This window comes from Polistes fuscatus, unplaced genomic scaffold (genome assembly GCF_010416935.1).
Source record: "Polistes fuscatus isolate 324 unplaced genomic scaffold, CU_Pfus_HIC Scaffold8, whole genome shotgun sequence".
Lineage (NCBI taxonomy): Eukaryota > Metazoa > Arthropoda > Insecta > Hymenoptera > Vespidae > Polistes > Polistes fuscatus.
In genome coordinates, this window is record NW_025113162.1 from 818,777 (window position 1) to 842,468 (window position 23,692).

Here is a 23,692-nt window from a genome sequence, read left to right on the forward strand (position 1 = left end):
GCCACTCCTCTCAGCAACCTCCGTTGATACTTACCCGCGCGTGTATCTCGTCAGTCGGCTCGGAGCCACGTGCGTGTGCTCGAGAGTGGCTCTCGTCGTGACGTTCGAGTCTTCTACGAGCCTACTCGACCCTCTTCTCCTCCTTCTCCTCCTCCCCTTCTTCCTTCTCCTCTTTTTTTCATCTCTTTATTTTCTTTTCCGATTTTTTTTCCCCTCTCCTTTTTTTCTCTTCTCATTTTCCCTTCATCCGATTTTTTCTTTTTCTTTCGTTTCCAGTTACTCTCCACAGTTCTCGTTTAAAACATCGTCTGTCCTGTGCCACCCTGAAGAACGATTTCGTCTTTTTCTTCTTCTTCTTCTTCTTCCTGTTCCTCTTCCTTCTATTTTTATCTTTTCCACAATCAACAATCAGTGACTTTCAATGGTTCAACGCGTATCTTCAAGTAAAATACTCCAGCAGAACCATTCGGAGATTCCCACGTTTCTTTGGAAACAACCATGAAGAAAGTGTATAAGGAATCATTGAAATTTTGGTGAAAACCACTTTGGATAAAAGCTACTTCTCGGAGGTTAATTCTTCGAGGGACATGGAGTCTCTCGAGCAGATGGTGTCGGTCGAAAGGGACTAAAAATATCAGCCGGTTCCGCGGTCGCAACGCGAGTATCTTTTCTCATCTTCCTTTTCTACTCTTCACTGGAGGATTTCACTGTGACTGGAAGAAGAGAAAAAAAAACGACACGGTATCCTGACTATTTTCTCTCTCTCTTTTTCTCTTTCTGCCTCTGTCTGCTTGCCTTTGATCTTACTTAAGCGCGAGTGTGTAACACAAGGGAGGAAGAAGAAGAAACGAATCCAGGAAGTAAGGAATACGTCGCGAGTCAACGAAATTCAATGACTGAAGGTCTTTCATGAGAAATTAGTTCGTTCTATTCAAGGAAGATTCGTCGTTTTGTTAGTGCGTCAGTTCAGATAACGTCTGTCTATCTTAAACTGCCTTATACAACATGACTCGGATCAAATATTCGATTTACGTATTCTACAATACCGTAGTCAAACTTTGATGAGAAAAAAAGAAGTTCGTTTTTTATCAGGTAATTAACCTTGATCTATTAACATACTTTTTCTTCTTTTTTTTTTTTTTAGACAAAATAAATATTGAAAGTAAACAGAGTTAAGTTATGAAGAAATCATTTGCTGTGTTTATTTATAATCTAAGCAGGTTTGATATCACAATTGGGGTCTGTTGTACTTTTAGTGATACCGAAGCTAGAAAGAGAGAAGTTTGCTGCCCTTCTCGTTACTTTTACTTCTACTTCTTCCTTCTCCTTTTTCTCTTCTTCTTCTTCTTCTTCGCGGTACAGTGTTTTACGGCAGGGAGGCGGTTGTTTGAAATTCTTCTGGTGGAGTCGCGCGTCCGTATTTATAGAGCCGCACCGCGTGTCGAGGCGGTACGTAGGGCCGCGCACGCGGAGGCACGCGGAGGTTCACTGATGTGAGAGGGTAGAAGTAGAAGTAGAAGTAGAAGTAGAAGTAGAAGTAGAAGAAGAAGAAGAAGAAGTAGAAGAAGAAGATCAGAAGAAGATCAGAAGAAAAAGAAGAAGAAGAAGCAGAAGAAGTAGTTTTCAAGAAAGGGAAGAAGAAGAGTAGGAGGAGAGGAGGAAAGAAGGAGGAGGAGGAGGAGGAAGAGGAGGAGGAGGGAAAAGACAAAGCGTGTGCGCGACACGTCGCGATCATGACGCGATGCGTCCGCGACGGAAGCACGCGCCCGCTTCGACGACGTGCTCGCCCACCGTGAGATCCTCCAAGCTGTTATCCTCTTGGTTCTCAGCTATGATCAACAGGATCACGCTCGTTCTGCTTCCGTTCTTCCTCATCGCCTCGAGCTACTCACTCGAGGATACTTCGGTAAGTTCCTTCTTCGGATTATTTGATTTATTCATCATTCTCATTTAATATTTATCCTTCGAATCGATTATTTTTCGTAAATGAAATATTAACGATATGTCAAATTAATTTTTTACTATATTACATATTGTCTCGAATGTTTTCGTAACTCGTTGGATTGACATTTTTGAGAAATACGTCTGTCTCGTGTAATCATGTGACATAATGTGACAACGATGTTACGACTTTGAATATATGATAGAATCCCGAAGGATTAAAATAAACGCGAGTCTACAAGGTCGACCGTCTGCTTGTCTGACGCATTCAATCATTTTCTAAAAATCTTTCGTGAACTTTTTCTCCCTCTCCTCTTCTCTCACTCTTTCTCTTTCCTTTTATTTTTCTTTCATCCACAAATAGATCTCGGCAAAGTTCATTCTAAAAAAAATCATCTATGTATATATCATCGAAGTACGTGAGTAAAAGTTTCTGTAGTAAGGGGAAGAAAAAAAAACGATCGGAAGGCGTTAGGTAACACTTGGTTATCGCGTGCAAAGTCGGTCTAACTCTTCTAGCAGTTAGATCAGGAAGAGTTCCGCGTCGAGGTACAATACTATGGGAGTCGATAATTCTCAAGATCGTGGGGCAAGTTTCGCACACCATAACCGCGAGCAAGGAATATCTCGGTGTCGTGTTACCATAGAGTACTTTCTTTGCTCGATCGGTTTCGTTGATATAATCTATTTAATACGTCACTAAAGATATTCGATTATCATCGATAACAATTAATTATCAACTAATATATATAATATATATTAAAATATATTTAATAATTAAACGATAAAAAAATGAAAGTGAAACAATTTCCTATGTACATTTACCTAATATCAACGTTAAGAAATTTCAAGAAATAGAAATCACACACACACACACACACACACATACATTATCGTAGAAATCTAACAATGCCACTATGTTGATCTGATTAGAATTATCATGAGATTAATTTTTATTATCGATAAAATATCTTTGAAAAATTTCAAGAAACCAGGAAGAGAGTTTTGAGACATTTTGTAAGATATGAAAAATATGATATAATATGATTATTTTGAAGTAGAGATAAAAGACAACCTTGGTTTCATCTTTTTACTTTTAAGTCTAGGCATGCCAAGGTAATTACAGTAATTTCGTTTCTCAGCCATTCTCAAATTCCACCACGAATGATCTTGTCGGACGTCCCCCTTATGTTAGAGAGAAAGCACTAATATTCTAAGCACACGTGCTCTGTCGTCTTCGTCTTCGTTGTCGTAGTCTTTGTTGTTACGAGCTTTGAGCCTTGCTGAGAGCCAATAATATTGTCAGATGTTATCATCGTAATCACTTAACGAGCACGCTTTACTTTTCTAAATTGTACGTAATGCGGTACGATGTCGGTGTAAAGTGTCGACGTTTCGTAAACTGCTTTCTCAGGGAGGTCGACACTAATCACCGTAATTTCCTCTTCGTCGCCAACAACCATACCATAATTATGTCGAAATCTTTTAATCTTGATTTCATTTTAAATAACCAAATTCATCTTACCTACCTACCTATATATATATGCACACATAAAAACATGCACAAGTGCATATGCATACGTGTATCATATTTCTCAACGATAGGATGCAAAATAAGTGTGACGTTTCTCGAATAAAAACGAAAACGCTCGAAATTGCCCGACTGGAGACTAACTGCTCACTCTCTCTCTCTCTCTCTCTCTCTTAAAAAATTAGCCTGTACTTTTTCTCTCGAGTCTGCTAATTTGTACGTGAGATAAGATAACTAAGGTGTGTTGTTGCAGCATAAAAGTAAAGTTAAGAAAAAAATATAAAAAAATTAAAAAAAGTAGAATGAAAGAAGAGAAGAGAAGAGAAGAAAAGAGAAGAGAAGAGAAGAGGAGAGAAGAGAAGGAGAAGGAGAAGTTTGTGGCGGAGAAGAGGGCTTTATATTTAGTCTCTCAGCTGTCACGTGCCTCTTCACTTACGTACAGGACGCGTGTTAAGCATGAGCATATCGTATCGTTCGTGTTCGGCTTTATGACAAATCAAAAATATGTAAGATTATTCCGGGCGAGAGGTTATCGGACTTGCAAACATATACGAAAAAAACCTACACATACACATAAACACACGTAAGAATATACACTTCACGAAGCTCGATCGCGACCAGCTGGTAAGGATCGATAATGGATGCCATCCTGTTCGTTCGACGAAAAGGTTCTCGAGAGGACAGAAAAAGGCAAACGATATGTAAGAAAGGAAGAGAAAATAAAAAGTCTAGTGGAAAGGATCAAACGATAAAAGAAGAATAGAGGAATAGATGGTCCTTCTTATCTGTTTTCCTTCCTTATCGGAAATCGACGACTGTTTAATAAGACGATTTGTGGTACAAATCTCTAAGAGATAGCCTTTGCATTTTTTCAATATCCGTAGAATGTTTCAACATTTATATCCCCTTTATTTCTGTTTTGTTTATTTTCTTTCTTATCTCAAATTTACCTATTCTTAAATGCTGCCACTTTCCTGATTTAAAGTACGTCGGAATTTGTATCCATATTTTTACAAGACGTTCATTGTTATTTGCACGTTATCGTAAGTTAATTATTTAACTCGGTAATAAATTCATTACGAAAGTACCTTTAACGATATACCTTAGTCTCCAGTAGTTCGGCTTAAAGTCAATAAATAACATCAGAGAAGTGAAAGAGAAAGAGAAAGAGAGAAAGAGAAAGAGATATATATATATCGAAAGAAAAAGGAAGGAGCGTGTTCCTCCATTCACGCGTAATTTTACGCGACGCGAACGTCACGAGACTTGGGAGTTGATTCACGAGAAAGAGGAAGGTGGTGTAGGCGAAATGGTGGGGGAAATATGTGTCTCTGATTTCTACGCTACGGTAAAACGATCACGGTGAGGCATCCCGCGGTGAGTTGAGTATCCAGGCTTGGCGAATCATTCGACCAAGTCTTCTAACATAAGTAGTTTCAGGGAACTCGTTTTCTCCTTTTATTTCATACATTTCTTTTTTATTATTATCTTTTAAACGACGTATAAAACATTTTCAATGGTGACCATTTACTAATTAATAGGATTTTTGGTTGATAATTGAACGGGAAGAAAAGAAGGGAAAGAAAAAAAAAGAAAATAAAAGAGAGACATGATATATCTTAATCAAAGAAGGAAGAAACCAAGAAGAGAGGGACAACTTTCTATGGTCTCTTGAGAATCTTTTACGTCTGACCTCGAAGCATGTCTTCTCTCTTTGCGCGCTCGGCACCCTGTGGAGAAAACTTCCCGTCACGGAGAGGTCCTCCTCGCGGATGCTGTTACTGCTGCTTCTGTTGCTTTTGCTCTTGCTTTTGCTGGCTGGACCGTACCGTTCTTCGATTACCGTCGAGAATCGTGCTTGTCGGTATAAGTTAGACCACGAGAGTACAGATATATTCAATGAGAGATAGATAGATAGATAGATAAATTCAAATAAATAGAAATAAAAAGAGAAAGATAAGCAGGTATACACGTTAAATGGGTTTCCCTTTTGTAAGGAAGCATAATAATCAAAATGAACATACAAATTATGATTGTATTATATAATATTTTATGGAAATAATCAAGTTTAGAAGTCATTTAACAACATTTATTATTTCTTTACTTTCACTTTCCGTTAAGTCGATAATTTTTTACTTGTAATTTCCGATCGTTTTCTTATCAAATCTTTCCGCATACTGTCCTTCCGTTCTATATCAAGCCTTTCTATATCACTTTAACGCACATTTCCGATTAAAGTAGATTTATATTGGAGCCATTAACTGCACAAATCGATTAACATCACTTTTTGAAAAATGTTAAATTAAAGTGTAAAAGCAACTTTTTATATTTATACAAAATTCCCAAACATAAAAGATTAACACCATTAAAAGAGAATATTTTTGTTTTTGATCACTGAATAATAAATAATTTATTTCAGAGGTCATTTTGATTAACTCAATACTCTAATGGAAATCGTTGCAGTAATGCAACTCAAATTCACTACATCTGTATTTATGCGTTGTACAAAATTTATTTGAATTTATATTATAAAAGGAATTTTAAAAACCAATGAATGCACATTATTTTATCGCATTTTCTTACTTTTTGTTTTATAGAGTTAATCGATTTGTACAGTGATTGGCTCATTTCTTTATTGGTCTAAACTAGCTTGAAAAAGAAGGATTAGAAGGAATCATTTGTTTCTTATTTACCTGAATAAATCATTAGTCGTTTAGGAATGTTCGAATCAACACCTCTCACCCCTATCGCTTACATAAACATACACGCGCATACTACGAAACTATGAAACCTTCCACTTTCTATCGGCTTCGTCGAATGTTCCGGCAATTAGCCTGCGATCAGTAAAATGCACTTTAACCTTAACGATTTCACCTGGTAAATATTATTTGTAATGAATTCAACTTCTCAATGGAATCCCATAAATCTGTCGAGTTTCTACTGGTACTTTTCTATACAGGATAAAACCATAAAGAGAGTAATATCTCTGAACGTTGACTTTCTCTATCTAAGGAATGAAATGAATCGTCGATATTATAGAATTTTTGCTGTACTTCGAACTATCCGTTTCTCTAGTCTGTCATGTAGAATTTGTAAGGCAGTACCACAGGGACCGAAGTATGTTTAACAGCGGAGATTACATTTCCCAAGAAGCCAGTACCTTGTTACTCCTTAAAAGATGACTAAACGATAAGCTCGTCTTTCCATCCTTGGCGAGAAGAGAAACAAAGAAAGAAAGAAAGAAAGAAAGAGAGATAAAGAGAGAGAAAGAGAGAGAGAGATAGAAAAAGCACGCTATAACTTATCTTTTTTTCTGTTTGCACGAGGCCGAAAACGAGAAGGACGCGAGTGGACCTTCCATGGCACCCCGTGGAGGATCCTCCTCCCACGGGAGCGAGAGGGAACGCTCTGATACTCTTTTCGATCCAGCTCGATTAGCTTCTTACGACGTATCGTGACGACTATCGCGTGGAATTTCAGCTCCCTCTCGGCCAGGAAGTATGTAAGACTCGCGATCGATAAAAAGTCGTCGTCACGAAGAGAAAGAGGACGATGAGAAGACAGAGAAAAAGAGAAAGAAAGATAGATTGATAGAAAGAGAGGAAGATGTCGTTGTACGAAGTTTTCTCCGCGTTCCTTGACTTTACTTTATCCGAGATACTCTCCTCTTTTCTTTCCATCGAATTTTTCTTCTTTTTTGTTATTGTTTTTTTTACCCTTTTTTCTTTTTTTTTTTGCTTTCTTTTAATTATCCCTTTGCGTCTCGAGATTTGCGAGGTAATTGGGCGTTTACGTTAGGATGATAAAAAGAAACAAATCTAAGACAGTAGAAGAATTAGACGTTTAGAATTCCAAGTTACACCGACTCAAATACGCGATAACTCGTAATCGTTGGAATTTACTTTTCCTTGGCTCGCTGTTTTGAAAAAAATTCTTCATACTTAAGAAAATGCAATATTGCTCAACGTTATGACTATTAGTAGAATGGTAAGAACCCCATTTCGTATTCGAATTTGTGTTAGAATGTTGTTGTTGATAAGAACGGAATCCATAAAAGAAAATAGTGTTGGAAGAAGGAAAATATGAGAAAAAAAGAAAAAAAACGAAAAGTAAAAAAAATGGTTTTACGAGAGGGCTCGTAAAACGGAAAGTTCAACTAGATTCAAACGGGGAGTCATTAGCGGTGGCACGTTGCACGTGACATTGTGCGGCTGAGAGCTCGGCCAGGCAACGCTAGAAGTTTAGCAATCGTTTGCCCCGTTGCACGTGGAGTGGATATGAATCAAAACAAGTTATTCCGGTATAACTTGTCCGCCTCACAAAGAGCTGCCTTCGTTAATATTGTGTATTAAATAGAGTGCCACCGTAGTGCGCAGCTAAACGTTTAAATTAATTTGATACTTGCAAATCCACTTAATAGCGCTTACGAAACGAATACGTTAATTACGTATGGAACGGGGATCAGTTACAAAGGTAAAATGATCAACAAAAAAAAAAGAAAACGAGAATATCAAATAAGAATTCGTTCGAATTCTCTGAAAGATAATCTTACTGATACCCCTTCCCCATCACCCACGCCAGTTTAATTACAACGTTCGATTACCTTTTTCGATTTCAAATGGATTGTTCAGTGTGTGTCTCTTTAATGGATCGTACGATTATCTTTTTGTTTTTCTCGGTTTTTTTCTTTTTTTTAAATTTTATAAATGGAGAGTTCATCGTTTCAAGTTTGCGACTTGTAAGTAAGATCGGAATACCATAAGTAAGAGACGATATAATCGTCGATGCGTCGTAAATCGATGCGATCGGTTAAGAAAAGCCAATCGTGTACGGGATCAGTGATCGTGTACTGCATACGTGAATTAGGTCGGCGTTGTTAACGAAGAGGAAGGTAAGAGAAAATAAGAAGAAGAAGCACGGAGTCGTGTCACAATGCATGCATAATACTTATATTGCACTTCGAACGTTAAACTTCCATACCTATCTACTTACGTCTTTTTACTAAAACTCGCGAACGTTATTTATTAATACTGAAATTACTACAATCAATCAAAATTACTAGCTCAAATAAAGCGAATTATCTAATATTTTTCAAAGTATTTTTTTTATTCCGTGAATTGTTATTGAATAAAAACTAAATTATTTAATAGCAAGTAATATTTATTAGTCTGTTATTAATAATGGATAATTGTTTGTGTAATAGTAAATGTATATACGTAAATAAATAATAATGTATGCATCATACGTCATAGAAAAAAAATGATTTTTAAGAAAAGACGCATATATACGATATAAACAGTCCACATGTTAAATGAAGATAGGATATTTGTATCTTTTTTATTCTGTGAATTGATATTGAATCAAAATGAAATTACTTCATAATAAGTAATATTTATTGGTCTGTTTTTAATAGTGAATAATTGTAGTATTGATCTGTTAAATATTTACGTCACATATATGAGCCATTTTCTTAAAAATAATTGTTTGTGTAATAGTAAATATATATTTAAATAAATAATAATGTATGCATCATACGTCATAGTAAAAAAAAATAATTTTTAAGAAAAGACGCATATAAACAGTCCACATGTTAAATGAAGATAAGATATTTGTCGTTAAATTTTAAAACGATTAGGAGATGATAAGAAGAACGTGGGAAGTAGTATTCTGTCATGAGACAAAACACGAAGCGCACGTGGTCAGAGGTAAGATGATGCATCTCGAAGGTAAAGTCGTGGTGAAGTACTAAAGAAAAGATCTCAGCAGTGTTGAGGAACAATGAAGAGCTACATGGTCTTTCGGTGGATAAAACGACCGTATGGCGGCGTAGACGGTGATCCGGAAATAACCGTGGCCATAAACGTAAACCGGACGCGTATATACGAAGAGACCAACGGCGGAAAGAGAAAAGAAGAGAAGAGAAGAGAAGAGAAAACGGAAAGAAAGAAAAAAGGGAAGAAAGACGAATGGTTAGCAACGGTTAAAAGCACGGCAGGTGACTCTTTCTCTTTTGCCAAGACTTGACAACTTCCACCGTGGTTTTAGGTTTTACGACTTCTAAGCTTGAGTTTAAACGATATCTAGAAATCTATCTACGTTTAATTTCTCACGGAGTGAACGAAACTTTCTACGCATTCGAAAGATTATTCGCAATCACCGCGATTTTAACATTAAACGTATAATTATTTGTCAAACGATCGATTTACAATTTTTTTAATTTTAATTCTTCGTTTAATATTGTTACATTTTTAATCAATCGATTTAATGATAATTATAATTAGAAACATATGTTATTAAAAATTGAATTTACGTTAAAATCCATTGCAATTTTTAATATTTTGTACAATGGAAAAAGATAAAATGGGAAAATAATTGGAAAGAGAAGTATTGAATTTGCGTTAAAACCAATATAATTCTTAAATATTTAAGTTATATTAAAACTCGTAAAAAAATATTTGACCGATTGCGATATAAATAGGAACACATAAATATATTGTCAAACGTATGGTAACTTAATTAAGTACGTGCCTTTAAAATCCGACCTATAGAAAGAACGTGCAAGTACGTATCAAAGCTTGGATATTAAATAAGGAAAAAGTAGAAGAGAAGCTTGGAAGAGTATATCTATTCGATTTGAAACGATGTGTTTTGTTGATCGATAGAAAAAGTAAGAGAAGGTTGATCGACGATAATGACTATATTTTATCAATACGAGCAACTGTTGGTCTCTTGGTCGTTGACGAATGGATGACGGTAAATCACCGGATGATCTCACCCGATGTGTTAAACTATCTTTAAAGAGAGACGTAATAAAGAAGCATGGTACCTCGTCAACGTCTAAAGTAAATACTTTTCTATATGTACGCTCGCTTTGATCGACGAGAGAACAGACAGACGGACGGACAGATCGTCCGTTTAGGAGTTAGTTACATTTCACCGTAACGAGATTGAAGAAGAAAAAGAATCGACAGACCCACGTAATCGAACTTACACGAGTATTTGTAATCTATTGGGGTGGGGGGAGGGGGGTAAACGACGAGCGAATGAACGAACAGACGAGTGATAAATGTTCTTAAAGAAATCAACCAACATTTTCTTAAAGGATATAAAACTTAAAAGAACAAATGTTAGTTACGATCTACTGTGTATCAAAACCAAGATACTTTTAACCCATTTGAATGATTAAGAAAAATAAAAACAAGCTTTTATTGTCAATTTTATTAAAATTATATTTAAGTTGAAAGATAACAAGTAAAAAATAATTATATACGTGGTTGAGTTGAAAAGTTTTGAATGCAACGTAGAGGGACAATTTATAATTTCAATTGGATAAATTTTTATTTAGAAAAAAAATAAAAGTTCTTTTTATTGAAACTCAAAACTTTTCAACCAATCCTCGTATCCTCAATATTTTGTATGAAAATCCTACGTCGGCTATATCAAAGTTCATTGATCTGTAATTTAAAAAATAGCATCTAAAATATAATACAAATTACGTAAGATTTTTATACGAGGGACCAAGAAAATTGAGATTATAAATACGCTGACAATATAAGTGAGTTAACTCTTTACCGAAGAGATTTGAACCTCTGAACTTTTACCTAATCATCCTTGTCGAAAGTTATCGGATGCATATATTCTAAGCACGAGCTGGAAGTTGACTCATTAAAATGGGAAGACATTGAAACAAATCTTTACGTAATTGATTATCGAAAGATCTTAAACCGAGGACACTCATTTCGAAAGGAACGTTCGTTAAAGGAAGGGGTGAAGGAAAGATTGAGAAGAAGAGGCGAAGGAAGGATCAGTGGCGAAGATCGTGCCCTTTTCGATCGTAGCATAGGCCATAAATCAGTTGGCGATCTCGCCATAGCGAGCATTCCATCGTTACGGACGATGGAAGGAAGGTGCATCGCACGGGGCCCCCGCATTAAATCGACGGTAGTCCTCTTGTTCAGAAAGAGAGAGAGAGAGAAAGAGAAAGAGAGAGAAGGAGAAGAAGAAGAAGAAATGCCCGGCCATTTTCGGATACCCTCTTGCAACGGGAGACAACGTTACCATCTAGGGTATAACCGAGGCGTCGTTGTGCAAGAACAAATGCCGGACATTTCGTACTTTACTCCTCTTCTTCTAACCCATTTAGAGATCTTCAGATATTTTTCTTCTATAGAAAGTAGATAAAACTCTTTTTATCAACTTAAATCATACCTGTACTTCCTGATAAACTTTTCTTTTTTCCTTTCCAATTATCAATACGTACAAGAAGGAAAACGGTTGAAATGGATATCAAGGAAGTTGATTGGCAACCTTTCAGCATCTTACTACGATGATACTCGAAGATCGATGATAATTGTTTTTCTAAGAAAGTAACGCCGACGAAGATGGACAAATTCAACGGCGAGATCGTGTAAAGTACCGTTCCCCTTCGATGGAAAGCTTCGATTAAGCGCGACACGTTGGCCAAAGAGGTGGATTCGTCGGCATTACTGATCGATTCTTTTATGGTGCTTTTCGAGATACGGTGGATCTTTCTGGTAGGCGGATCGACGAGATCCGAGTTATTTCTCTCTTTCTCTCTCTCTCTCTCTTTCTTTCATCGGGGTTCCTTTACCCCCACAGAATTGTTCTTCCTTTAAGCGGTTCAAGCTTTTTGCTGGATCGTCACCAAGATGTAAGACACCGCAGGCTTCAGCCTAGTTTGGACACGTCCTCCGCGACGCATACAGATTTTCCTTCGTCCTTTTTCTCTCTCTTTCTTTCTCTCGTTTTATTCCTTTATCTTTTTCTTTGTCTTTCTTTCTCTTTCTCACTTTGTCTTTATCCCTTCACGGACTTCCAATCGTGACGACCACCGAGTATTCTTCCTCTTCGCTTTCCCTTTTCATTCTCTACCAAGTGATCGCCTTTTCTGTAACTTGGAAGAGAAGTTCTCTTCGAAAGAATCGCCGATAATTAAGGCAACCACCATTCCAACGATACCTACTCGACATTAACGAGTGTGTCTATAAAATATCCATAAAACAGTGTTATGCCATAAAGACATTTTCTTTTCTTTTTACTTTCTGTTTTATTCTCGCGTTAAATTGTTTCAGTTAGACCAAACAAAAAATAATAAATCAGCTCGGGAAGATAATTATCGATTGAAAAGAACAACGTGTCATTAAATGAAATAATTCTAACGTATGACTTATATACTTACTTATACTTATTATATACGTATAACTTACTATGACTTTTTTATATATTCTTTTTTTTATTTCATTTCCTTCCTTTCTTTTTCGTAAAACGAGCGTTGCGTGTATATACGTTAACTTACGTAAATTTATAGAGAGCACATAAAAGACGTACATTATATATTTCATTTCATACGTGAGCACTGTATGTGGTATATATGTATATGTATATATATATATATGAGGGTCGTAAAGAAGAGACGATAAAAAGTGGACGAGATCCATATAAGAACAGAAATCGATTTGAGAAATTCGAATGTTGTATACGTGCAGATATGTACGTATAAATGTACATATGTATATTAACTTTATCGATCTCATCGTAATTTGATATCTTACGATGGCATGTGTTGTTGTACCCCCCACCCCCCTCATCGAAATCAACGAAGCTTATTTAATCAACAAGTTTTAAAGCTGATTTGAGAAAGTGAGAAAAGGAAGTAACAAAGAAAAGAAAAGGATACTTCGTTAAGGGATTTCTTTTTCGTTTTTTTGTATCATTATTAATAACGATCGTTCAGCAGACGATTCTACGTGAGAGTTTTAAAATGAGTTCTTTCTAAAAGAGTCAATTGACGTGGAAACCTGTTTTTCGCATATTCGTTTAATAAGAAACGAGAATATATAAGATAACTTGGTGATATACGTATGTGGATCGTTAGTGAATTTGAATTCCTAGTTAACATAAGAAGACATCGTCGTGTCTTTCGAAAAGTTGTTTCTCTCGCATCGATTGGAGATATCAATGCTTGGTCTGACCAGTAAAAGGGATTAAGACGATTATACAAAAATATTTATGAGGATTATGTTTTTTATTGCAATTTATATTTATAACTATCTTCAATTCTAAGAAGTATCATTAAAGAATCTTTTATAATCTCAATGCAGTCCCTGATCCGATGAAAGTTGTTTTTAATCAAATCGATGATTCAGAAACGCACGAGAAAAAAATTAGAATGACAGACTCTAACATTAAATTCTCCCATTTCATTTCGTTCGTACTTGATTACATAAATTAGTTCGAAAATGTATGCGTATCTTCGATCGTGATACTTGTTACGTTTGTCGTCTTACATATTCAGTATTAGGTTTCTTGGTGTGTCTGAGACGTTCGACCTCGATGAGGTAACTCGGTGAGATTCGCGTCACCGTTTTGCACCGGGACAATGCAAAAGAGCTAGACGATAGGCGTGGTGTATTAAAAAGGGAGAACCTTCCTAGAGAGCCTTAGTTGATTCAATTTCGAGATACTTTGAATCTAGTTTCTGCCATCGTCTACTGTTACACGAAGAAAAAATCAATGAACTATACGATAGGCGTAACGAATTGAGGACACATTAAAAGGATACCAAAAGGATTTTATTCTCTATCTCTTCACCAAAAAAAAAAGAATAAAAATAAAAATAAAAAATAAAAAATAAAAAAGAAGCAAACATTGTCAATAGAGTATAAGAACCGCAAATATCAGAGGGATCATACCTTCGTCCTATTATAAAAGGTTTAGAAAAGCGAGGAAGTTCTTAGTCGGCAACTCCGGAGGCTGTATATCAAGTATTACTTATGTGTGTATATGAACAGGATAGAATTGATGCGTGGGCACATATACGAGGACAATTATTATTACGAGTGGTACGAAAAGGACAAATGCATTCCTCATGAGTTCTCTCGTTTGATGCCATACGACAACGACGACAACGACGACGACGACGACGACGATGACAACGGCAATGCACACGATCCGTTTTGAGAAAGACAGAAGTTTCGCATTTAAAAGCAAAAGAGTACTAAATTGACGCTTACTTTATGCTGAGTTTCTACCTACGTCCAGGCGACTAGTTGTGTAACGCACGATTAGCTTAGCTTAGCTTAGCTTAGCTTAGCTCAGCTTAGCTAGCTAGCTAGCTAGTCAGCTAATCTTACTCTGGGAGGAAGAAAGATGAGGAGAGGTCGCGGTTACGTCGCAATGCTATTATCAAAGCGACAAATCGAGTTTAATTTTCGAATGATCTGGTAGAACAGGCGTTACGCATCTAACGTAACTACTTATTCGCTAGGTGTTCAGAACGTATCGCACAACCTTCCTCTTATTCCTTTTCTTATTCCATTAACTCCTTCTCGCCTAAGAGCCATCACTATCTCGTGGTGTTTTTGCAATGATCTGCCTACGTGATGGAGAATCTTTATGGGCTTCCTTCCATCTCTTTCTTTCTTTCTTGATTTTCTCTTCTATTCGCGAATAAGTACTTAAGATTTTTTTTTTCTTTATGTTTCTTGCGGTTAGATACGTGCATTGCGTTTTTCACCTCATATCTTTGTATTCTCTCTCTCTCTCTCTCTCTTTCTCTTTTTGTATGAAGAGTCTATGTCTCAAAGGAAGACGTTCGATCGATCGTGTTTATGACACAGCAAAGATTTAATCTTCTTAGTTGTGTTGAAGAGAAGAAACATGTTATCTAATCGTTTGAAAATTCTCCACCTGTTTTTACCTTTCTCGGTATTCATTTTAAGAGCTCATAAAAATCATTTTATTACAGATTGCGAATTATACTTCCACAGTCGCCGGAAAGGACGATGCTTGGATAGATTCGTTCACTCAGGAAACGATCACGGAGCAATCATCGCCAAAGAGCGGTATGAATTTTTTTAATGACTAAATTATAATTATTCTATTTTTGTTGTATTCCTAATTTTTTTTTTTTTTTCACTTTTTTTAGAGTCTTCAAAATTATCTTATTTTACTAACTGGAGCGAGTGGTCGGTTTGTGATCGACATTGTTCACAAAATCGTGTCAGAAGATGCATGACGAAGAGTCAATGTGGTACCACTGTACTTAGAGTAAGTGTTAACGTAATTCAAGCAATGATTATTACGTTCAAGATATATTATTATTTTTGACAGGAAGAACGTACTTGCGAACACAAGAGAAAAGGTAAAAGAAAAAAATGTAAGCAACGTCAACGTCGAGGACGATGGAAATCAGATAAATTTCACGTGGTACAGGTGAACATTAAGTGTTGATTTCAAACTAATTTATAATGTAAGAAATTTTGTATATAAATATTAAATGCATCAATCGTATGAAATTTTGATTAGTTGCCAAAGGAAGCCGCACCTAGGCACGGAAGAAGAAGAGGTACCGATGTCCAAGATCAATCTAACAATCACTATGGCAAATGGAGCAGATGGTCTCCGTGTACAAGGTTATGCACTACCCAGCGTCACAGGCAAGTCGATAAATTGATAATCGATTTTTAAAAAGACACACAGAAAATGATTGAATAATTAATGAAATTATTTTTGATCATAGGTGGTGTAGGAAACCTGGGATCTGTGGTCGAGACGTTATACGAGAAAGTGCTTATTGTTACGTCGAAGGTAGCTTCTGCCAAAGATGGATACACCGAAAAATTCGTGGAAGTCGAGAGGAAGATAACGATGGTAAGAAAATTTATGCGAAAAAAATAAACAATCATGAAAAAATAATTTCATAGACGAAACTAATATAAATATTTATTACAGACGTGATATTAGATGAATTCGAATTGAATCCCAACTCCGTGGACAGTTTTATTCCCGAGAAAGCTCAGCCAACATGGAAATGCGGTATGGTGAATCCTCAGAAAAATTCTAGACTTTCTTATTTCACTCGAATCATCGGTGGTCGTCCAACCGTACCAGGAGCATGGCCGTGGCAGGTGGCTGTATTGAATAGATTTCACGTAGGTTTTATCGAGATAGAGAATTTTATTTATCGGCCGAGCGAGTCGTTTACATTTTTATCGCACAGTCTCGATTCTATAGGAAGCATTTTGCGGAGGAACTCTGGTCTCACCGAAATGGGTCTTGACTGCCGCCCACTGCATAAGAAAACGCTTGTACGTTCGTATCGGCGAACACGATTTAACGGTGAAGGAGGGCACTGAACTGGAGCTCAGGGTACGTGTTCTCCTCGTATGCTTATTTCTGTTTAAAGTAACCGTGTATATGTTTATACATACATACATAAACATATATAAAGTGTTTGAAACGGTTGTACCTTGGAGCAATTACTTGGTGCGCATTATGGCTAACACGGTATAATCGTTGCAGGTGGACTCGGTGGTAATACATCCAGAATACGACGCTGACACGGTCGATAACGACGTTGCCATGTTACGTCTTCCAGTTAATTTGACTCCATCTCCCTCGAGAGGGATAGCTTGTCTTCCAGCACCGAAACAACTTTTACCTACGAATCAATTGTGCACTATTTTAGGCTGGGGCAAATCCAGAGTAACCGATGATTTCGGTACCGATATTCTTCATGAAGTTAAGGTAAATATATATCAGTTTGTAATTCTTTGAATTCTTTTTTAAGGAGCTAAATTAATTATTTATTTTGTTTCGTAGATACCCATAGTATCCTCGGAAATATGCCGAAAAGTTTACGTGGATTATAGAATAACTGACAATATGTTTTGTGCCGGTTATCGTCGTGGAAAAATGGATTCCTGTGCTGGTGACAGTGGTGGACCTTTATTGTGCAGAGATCCCCGAAGACCCGATCACGGTTGGACTATTTTCGGCATTACCAGTTTTGGGGAAGGTTGTGGGAAACGTGGAAAATTTGGAATTTACGCTAAATTGCCCAATTATGTGAAATGGATTTCGAGAGTCATGAAACAAGATGATGAACGTGATTAAAAAAGTTCGATAAAATGTTGATCGAATATTTGGCGAGAATGTAAAAGGAACTATGACGGTGTAATTATATTTGTTGATAGTGCGATTATTTTGAAAAAAAAGGACAGTACTGAGTGCTGAGTGATATCCTTTATTTTTAAGTATTAATATTAGGTAATTAATAAAACGTAGAAATTAGAAAAGGGTTCTTCGTTTAGTTGATTAATAACTTCGTTACATTCTTCTAATAACGCATTTGTATGAGCTTTTGTACGCGATATATAGAAGAATTATGAATTTGTTTTTGTTTTTTATTGATATACTCAAAACGATGGAATTGTATTTGAAAATTCTTTATTCGATAATAAGAAAACGTAATATCTACAATGATAAGTGAAAATGAAAAAAGTATTATTACATTTGTGCAGGTTGTCTGTACTCATTAGTTCGTTCGCTTCACGTAGGAATGAGAGAAATGCAATGTGAGTTGAACTTAAGTATATAAAAAGGCAAGTTTAAACGTGACAAGATAGTTCTCTGTTTTACAACAGTTAAATCGATTCAACGTAGCAGAGAGTGCTGCCATCATATGGCGTTCTTTCATTACAAAACAGACTACGTCTTGTTCGTACAGAACTGTCAAGTTCGAAGAATGCAAGGTTGCTATGATATAGTTAACGAAATAAAAAGGAACACTTATAATACGTTTTTTCCATTCGACTCTTAAAAGACCTGTATACGTACATCAACAACGAGTTACAGAACAATCGTCATATAAGGATGAAACCTGTTCATATTCAACGACTTTTGTTTGATCGAATCGATTAAAATGTAATTTTAATTAAATTTACACTTGGAGAAGTCCATCTCTGGATGTTGCTCCATGAACCTGAAAACCAAAGCATTTATCAGATAAGGTAAAAAAAAAAAGAGAAGAAAAAAGAAAAAAGAATCGGTAAAGGCAAGCACAGAAGGATTATACTTCAGATAACTGGAATCTTACTTTTTGATCACGTCCTGTTTCTTCTGTTCGTCCGAAGTCGGCAGTCCGAGTTCCTTTTGTCTTTGATCGTACATCATCTTCTCAACGAGGCCTCTGGTTTCACCGTCAAGGTCGGACAATTTACTTGGTTCAGGATTAACTTTCTTCGTGCTAATCTCGGGATCGCAAGTTACCACGTGAGCCCACCATTGCATTTTATTCACCTAAGAACGAGAAGATTTTCCAGGAAATTTCATTTAGTTCTAAATTGTAAACGAATACGTTCGACTAATGATAGATAATAATAATAATAATAACAATAATAATAATAATAATAATAATAATAATGGTAAAGAAAATTATTCACTTTTTCTAAATTGATCAAAAGAACTTTGCCATCTTCTATCACCCACGTAGACTCTTCTAATTTGACCTCATGGGGAAAATCACCGTCGATAATCGGAGGTTGTCCTTTAACACCACAGGTAAGATGTTTTTTCGTTATCGTCACAGACACGTCTTTCTGCCTGGCGGAAAAGTTGATTTTCAATGGCACTCGTATCTAAAATAAAAATCGAAATCTTCAATAAACTTGTCTATATACACTATAATATAAAGTAATTAATTTTTATGACCAAGTACAAAAGCTATAAAAAAACATCCCACGATCTCTCATTAACTCGATCTTACACAATCGATCGAGATCTCGTTCGATCGAAATTTAAGAGACGCGAGTAGAACGCAAAGGTAAAACAAACGATCCGTAACCCATGATACGATAAAAAAAAAAGAATTTCCACAAGAGAGGACCCCCATGGATAACTACGGAGGGGATCGATGATAAGACAAAAAAAATCAAATGGCGACGATTGATCGATTGTAGAAAGGTAGTTTCGATCGTTCTGCACGAGCGAACTTTCAGGCCTTCTACAATTGGATATCTGTTGGGATCGGATGATCGCATGACACGACCTCGAGAAATCAACGTAAGAACGCAATATGGATTTGGGAAACGATAGTAGTGAATACAATGACGGTTGACCTTGAGTATTTTTGAGAGGACCTTGAACGAGTTAGAGAACGCATTGGTTAATGTTCCTTTGCTTTTTTGTTGGAGGTCTTAAAAATAAAATACGAAATAAATAAATGAAAAAAAAGAAAGGAAGAAAGAAAGAAAGGAATACGATGATATCGTAATGGCTACGTGACACGCGAGATGGCAAAGGTCCTGCCGTGTTATTCCTGGCGTCTCCGTGCCCGTCTCCTTTTACTTTAATTGCTAAAGAAAAAGAAAGAGAGAGAAAGAGAGAGAAGGAGAAGGAGAATCATCGATTTGGATCTTGGCACCGGGTTTAAACTTCGTTATCGTCGAATGTTGTTGGTTAAGGGTCAACCCTGGACCGGTCACGTTGCAGAAAAGGTGGCCTACATGAAAGTCCAGCATGATCTAGAAGCTAGATCAAATCTCTCTCTCTCTCTTTCTCTCTTTAAACTAAATTAAAAGTGCAATTTAATTACACGAACTCGCGACCGATTCTATTGCGATATCTCAAAGGTCAACAGAGTGTCTTTTGTGTGGTCAAGATTTCATCTTAGAAGAATCAATGCGTCTCTCTCGATCAAAATTAGAAAAACAATTTTGAAGAATAAGAAGAAAAAGATAGTCAACTGATTGCACGTAACGATCAATTTATTTTTCTATAACGGTAACCTTCACTTTTCTACAAGAAGTTTGAACAATGATGTAACTTGATTTATTTTTAAACCGTGGATAGATTGATCGTTGATGTCATCGTTGTTAAGATCATCTGTGTTATTAACTTCTATTAACGACAAATATGTTAATGATAATAATTAGATCTTAATGAGCCCCATTGTAAATTTTCAATCAAAGCAAGAAGTCGTTCTTCTATGCCGTTACTTATTACACTCTCTTCTTACGCAAAGAAAAAAACATAAATAAAAAGAAAAAAAAGAGAAGAAAAAAAAGAGAAGAAAAAAAGAAGAAGAAGAAGAAGAAGAAGAAGGATCTATTACGCAAAAAAAGATCACGCAAATATGCGATTACCAAGTGAGATTCGAAAGGTGGTTTTTCGTGTTATTATCAGCACAACTCGATCGGCTTCTTCTTCTTCTACTTCTTCCCTGCCATGGGAAATAATCTCTCGCGAATATGTCTAAGCGAGCACCATAAATATCGTTAAAAAAAAAAAAAAAAAAAAAAAAGAAAAAACATACGCGTATTCAATTTAAAAATCCTAGATGATCCATCGAGCGTGGTTCAACGAATGTTGCAATTGTCGGTATAATCGTAGGCAATGAGCGAAGAGCTAGTTAGATAGAAAAGAATAAAAATGAAAGAAGAAAAAAAAAAGTAAAAAAAGAAAAGTAAGAAAACTAAGGAAAAAGAGAAAGAAGAAAAGAAAAAGAAGAAGGGAATAAAGAAGAGATAGAAAGAATCGGTTTGAAATGCGATGGCTGCTGCTCGGAACGTAAGCGAGAGCAAGAGGATGGATCATCATTCTCTTGAAGACGCGTCAGAAGAGAGACGTGTTCTTGGGTTTCCAGCGTGACGACAAACTCGCGCGTGTTGTGCCAAGCTTATGCTACGTAGCCGGGTGCACCGGTGCGTGGAAACGGATCATGGCTACAGACTTTGTGCCCGACGTTAACAAAGTGGAATATCATTATAAAGAAGGCAGGACGCGAACAGGACGCGGCTCCAACTGAACGACTCGTATTCAAGTGATTTCGAACAGAAAAATACGAATTATTACGATATACAATTTTTTGATATACTCGCTAAAATAAAAATAAAATAAAAACATATAATTGTTATATATCACACGAATCTTACAGAGAATAAAGAAACGAATAAAACAAAAACAAAAAAAACAAAAAGAAACGAAAAAAGATGAAGAAATAAGATTGTAATCACCGAGTCTCTTGTGCCGATTAACATCACTAATTATAATTACATATTTTGACGTAGGCAAGAATTTAATTATCGGTGGATTTTAAATATATATGTATATACGAGAAAATCGCGTCTATGAAACGGAAGTTGAGAGAGTCTTGTTGGGAATCGATATGGAAAGTGTATGAGAGGTTTCTCGTGAACGACGTTGAAATAACGTGAAATTAACGAGATCTTGTTAATCGAGAAACATGCAAGTTAAGTGTAATTTACTACTTTACTCGATTTACGTTCAATTCTGGTTAAAGACTTCGAGTTGTTCTCATTGTCTCTTTTCCAATATGTAGGTGTGTATGTATGTAATTATATAATTTCACAGGTATACGAGAATTATATAATAGTTTCGAAGAAACGATTTCGACCGTGTGAAGTCCTCGATGAAAGAGAAAGAGAGAGAGAGAGAGAGAGAGACAGAGATGTTTATAAAAATGAACGTCATTGAACTAGAAAGACACACCATGAATTTTTTTTCTATGTTACTTTTTATACCTCCTTCCGTCTCATTTTTAATAAATATCATATTAAATATTCAAAACCTCGTGTGAAATATACAAACGGCTATACATTTCGTTTATTTATTTTTTCTTTTTATATTTAGCACGGTATTCGCATAAAAAAGCGCCGATGTTCATCCGCGTTCGCAATGCGAGAAACTTGCGAAATCTGCATTCGAATATCCCAAGATGGATACGCATTGGTTATACATGTAAGTTCTCTGTAAATGTAGTGGTCAGCCGCATGATCATTGACGAAGATTATTCGAACTTAATAGGAAATTCTGTTGGGATATTGGAGAAATCTCGGAGATCTTTTATAATTTATTTCATTAAAAATAAAAAAAAAGGTCTCGTGTCGAAACAATGAGTTTTTATTTAATGTAAACATCCGTTAAAAGGTACACCTACCTACCTAACCAATGAAACTCGCAATTACATATCCAAAATTATCCTTGAATTTGTTGGAATAAAAAATGGCAAAAATAAGGATAAATGTTAAGTTTATATCTCTAAACTTATTGCGACCGGTTCTTTTTATTTTGGACATTAAAATTATGCATTTAACGTTATATACATTTTGTTTAACGGTAAGACAATTATAATTACTAATTTCGTTTGATTTATTTTACAATTTCATTGTAAGTTATATGAATTGAATTAAAGACCAGTTACTTAACCACGATATAAATAATAGACATAAATAATAAACTGTTCGTATATTTAATGTTAATCCTTAGAAGCATCATAAAATTAAACCACATAAAAAAAAAAAGAAATAAAATTATTTGAAGCGCACAGTGTTCTTACAATAAAACATTAAAAATTCTTTAAAACTAAAAATAATTCTATTTGGGTAGAATAAGAAAAATTTCGATGCAACTTGGACTTTTTTATTTTTCATAAATTCCATGCTTCGAAATGTTAAGTGTAAACTTAACTCTTATTTTAATTTCTTTATCACTAAAGTGATGAAGAACGAGTTGATACGAATAATCTATGAACGCTGAATATTATAATTATTCTAAACGAGAAGACGAGAGCGTAGAAAAATCGTCAATGACGCTCATTCGTTCGTTCGTTCGTTCGTTATTGTAACGATCGTTGTCGTCACACAGCAGCAGCATAAGCGACTTCGAAGGTTGCGATCGGTCTTCGAGAATCGATTTATTTGGCGCTTCGCCGGAATCCTTGATACTAACTAAGGATCGGCCACGTAGCGAATGATTGCGTAAACGAATAGTTCACTCGTTGCTCATGCCATCGAATTTCTGCTGATTTTTCGAAGCGGAATTCATCGATCTCGAATAAACTATAATAAATAGATTTCGAAAGAAATGATAGGAAACGGATAAAGAACCTTCTTGAAAGTTTCGATTTGTTTACTGAATCGATCGTTAAAAAATAAAATAAAGAAGCGAATAAATAAAAAATAGTATTTTTTTAAATATAAATAATAATTTAATAATATTTTAAAATATAGACGTTGATCAATATTTATAATATATATATAAGGATAATATATAATATATATAATAAGGAATAAGATTGCGTCAGGATTATATATATTGACATTTTATTATAAATACTGACCATAAATTTATTCGGTAATATAAGAAATATGATAAAAAGTAATATCAAAATATTATCCCAATAAATGGCAATCTTAATTTAAAATCGATCATTATTCTAATTCAAAAATACAAATCGCATCTCATTGCGATCCAAGGACTATACCTAAATGTAAACGAAACGAGCCCCTGACAGACAAGGTTCCTTTGAATTATCCAGTTGATTAAAGAGTCTACGGAGAAAGAGAAAAATTAAAAACCGACCTTCTTCTGAATGAAGAAAGACATTTGATCGTAGGC

The 23,692-nt window shown here is 35.6% G+C and overlaps 2 protein-coding genes and 2 long non-coding RNA genes across 5 annotated transcripts in view; 2 read left to right on the top strand and 2 right to left on the bottom strand.

Annotated features, from left to right (window-relative positions):
• Nucleotides 1–1,665: 1,665 nt before the first annotated feature.
• Nucleotides 1,666–18,070, top strand: LOC122525125 (plasminogen). Of its 2 annotated transcripts, none has more exons than XM_043647762.1 (10): nucleotides 1,666–1,906; nucleotides 15,240–15,336; nucleotides 15,420–15,541; nucleotides 15,605–15,706; nucleotides 15,800–15,930; nucleotides 16,014–16,144; nucleotides 16,226–16,425; nucleotides 16,508–16,642; nucleotides 16,796–17,020; nucleotides 17,096–18,070. In XM_043647762.1, the coding sequence occupies exons 1-10, from the start codon at nucleotides 1,742–1,744 to the stop codon at nucleotides 17,387–17,389; spliced, it is 1,602 nt and encodes a 533-aa protein (XP_043503697.1). In that variant the 5' UTR covers nucleotides 1,666–1,741; the 3' UTR covers nucleotides 17,390–18,070. The 2 variants fall into 2 exon arrangements, with proteins under 2 accessions (XP_043503697.1, XP_043503698.1); XM_043647763.1 differs by lacking the exon at nucleotides 1,666–1,906 and adding an exon at nucleotides 3,889–4,173.
• Nucleotides 2,284–14,560, bottom strand: LOC122525131. Its single transcript, XR_006305719.1, has 2 exons — nucleotides 14,506–14,560; nucleotides 2,284–2,323 (listed from the first exon to the last, which is right to left on the bottom strand). It is a non-coding gene; the product is annotated as an uncharacterized LOC122525131 (long non-coding RNA).
• LOC122525130 lies at nucleotides 4,183–5,560 on the top strand. Its single transcript, XR_006305718.1, has 2 exons — nucleotides 4,183–4,849; nucleotides 5,014–5,560. It is a non-coding gene; the product is annotated as an uncharacterized LOC122525130 (long non-coding RNA).
• Nucleotides 17,706–23,692, bottom strand: part of LOC122525128 (nuclear migration protein nudC) — a 77,201-nt gene continuing 71,214 nt past the window's right edge. Inside the window, exons 5-7 of the mRNA XM_043647765.1 lie at nucleotides 18,718–18,912; nucleotides 18,372–18,574; nucleotides 17,706–18,257 (exon numbers count right to left, since the gene is read on the bottom strand). Coding sequence (XP_043503700.1) covers nucleotides 18,206–18,257; nucleotides 18,372–18,574; nucleotides 18,718–18,912 — 450 coding nt within the window. The 3' untranslated portion in view covers nucleotides 17,706–18,205. The remainder of the gene's footprint in view (nucleotides 18,258–18,371; nucleotides 18,575–18,717; nucleotides 18,913–23,692) is intronic.

Excerpts from the sequence above, each read along its gene's own strand:
- LOC122525125 (XM_043647762.1), top strand. The coding sequence starts at position 1,742 with ATGCGTCCGCGACGGAAGCACGCGCCCGCTTCGACGACGTGCTCGCCC. Across the intron at positions 1,907-15,239 it reads ACTCACTCGAGGATACTTCG|ATTGCGAATTATACTTCCAC; the intron begins GTAAGTTCCTTC and ends ATTTTATTACAG. Across the intron at positions 15,542-15,604 it reads GTGGTACCACTGTACTTAGA|GAAGAACGTACTTGCGAACA; the intron begins GTAAGTGTTAAC and ends TATTTTTGACAG.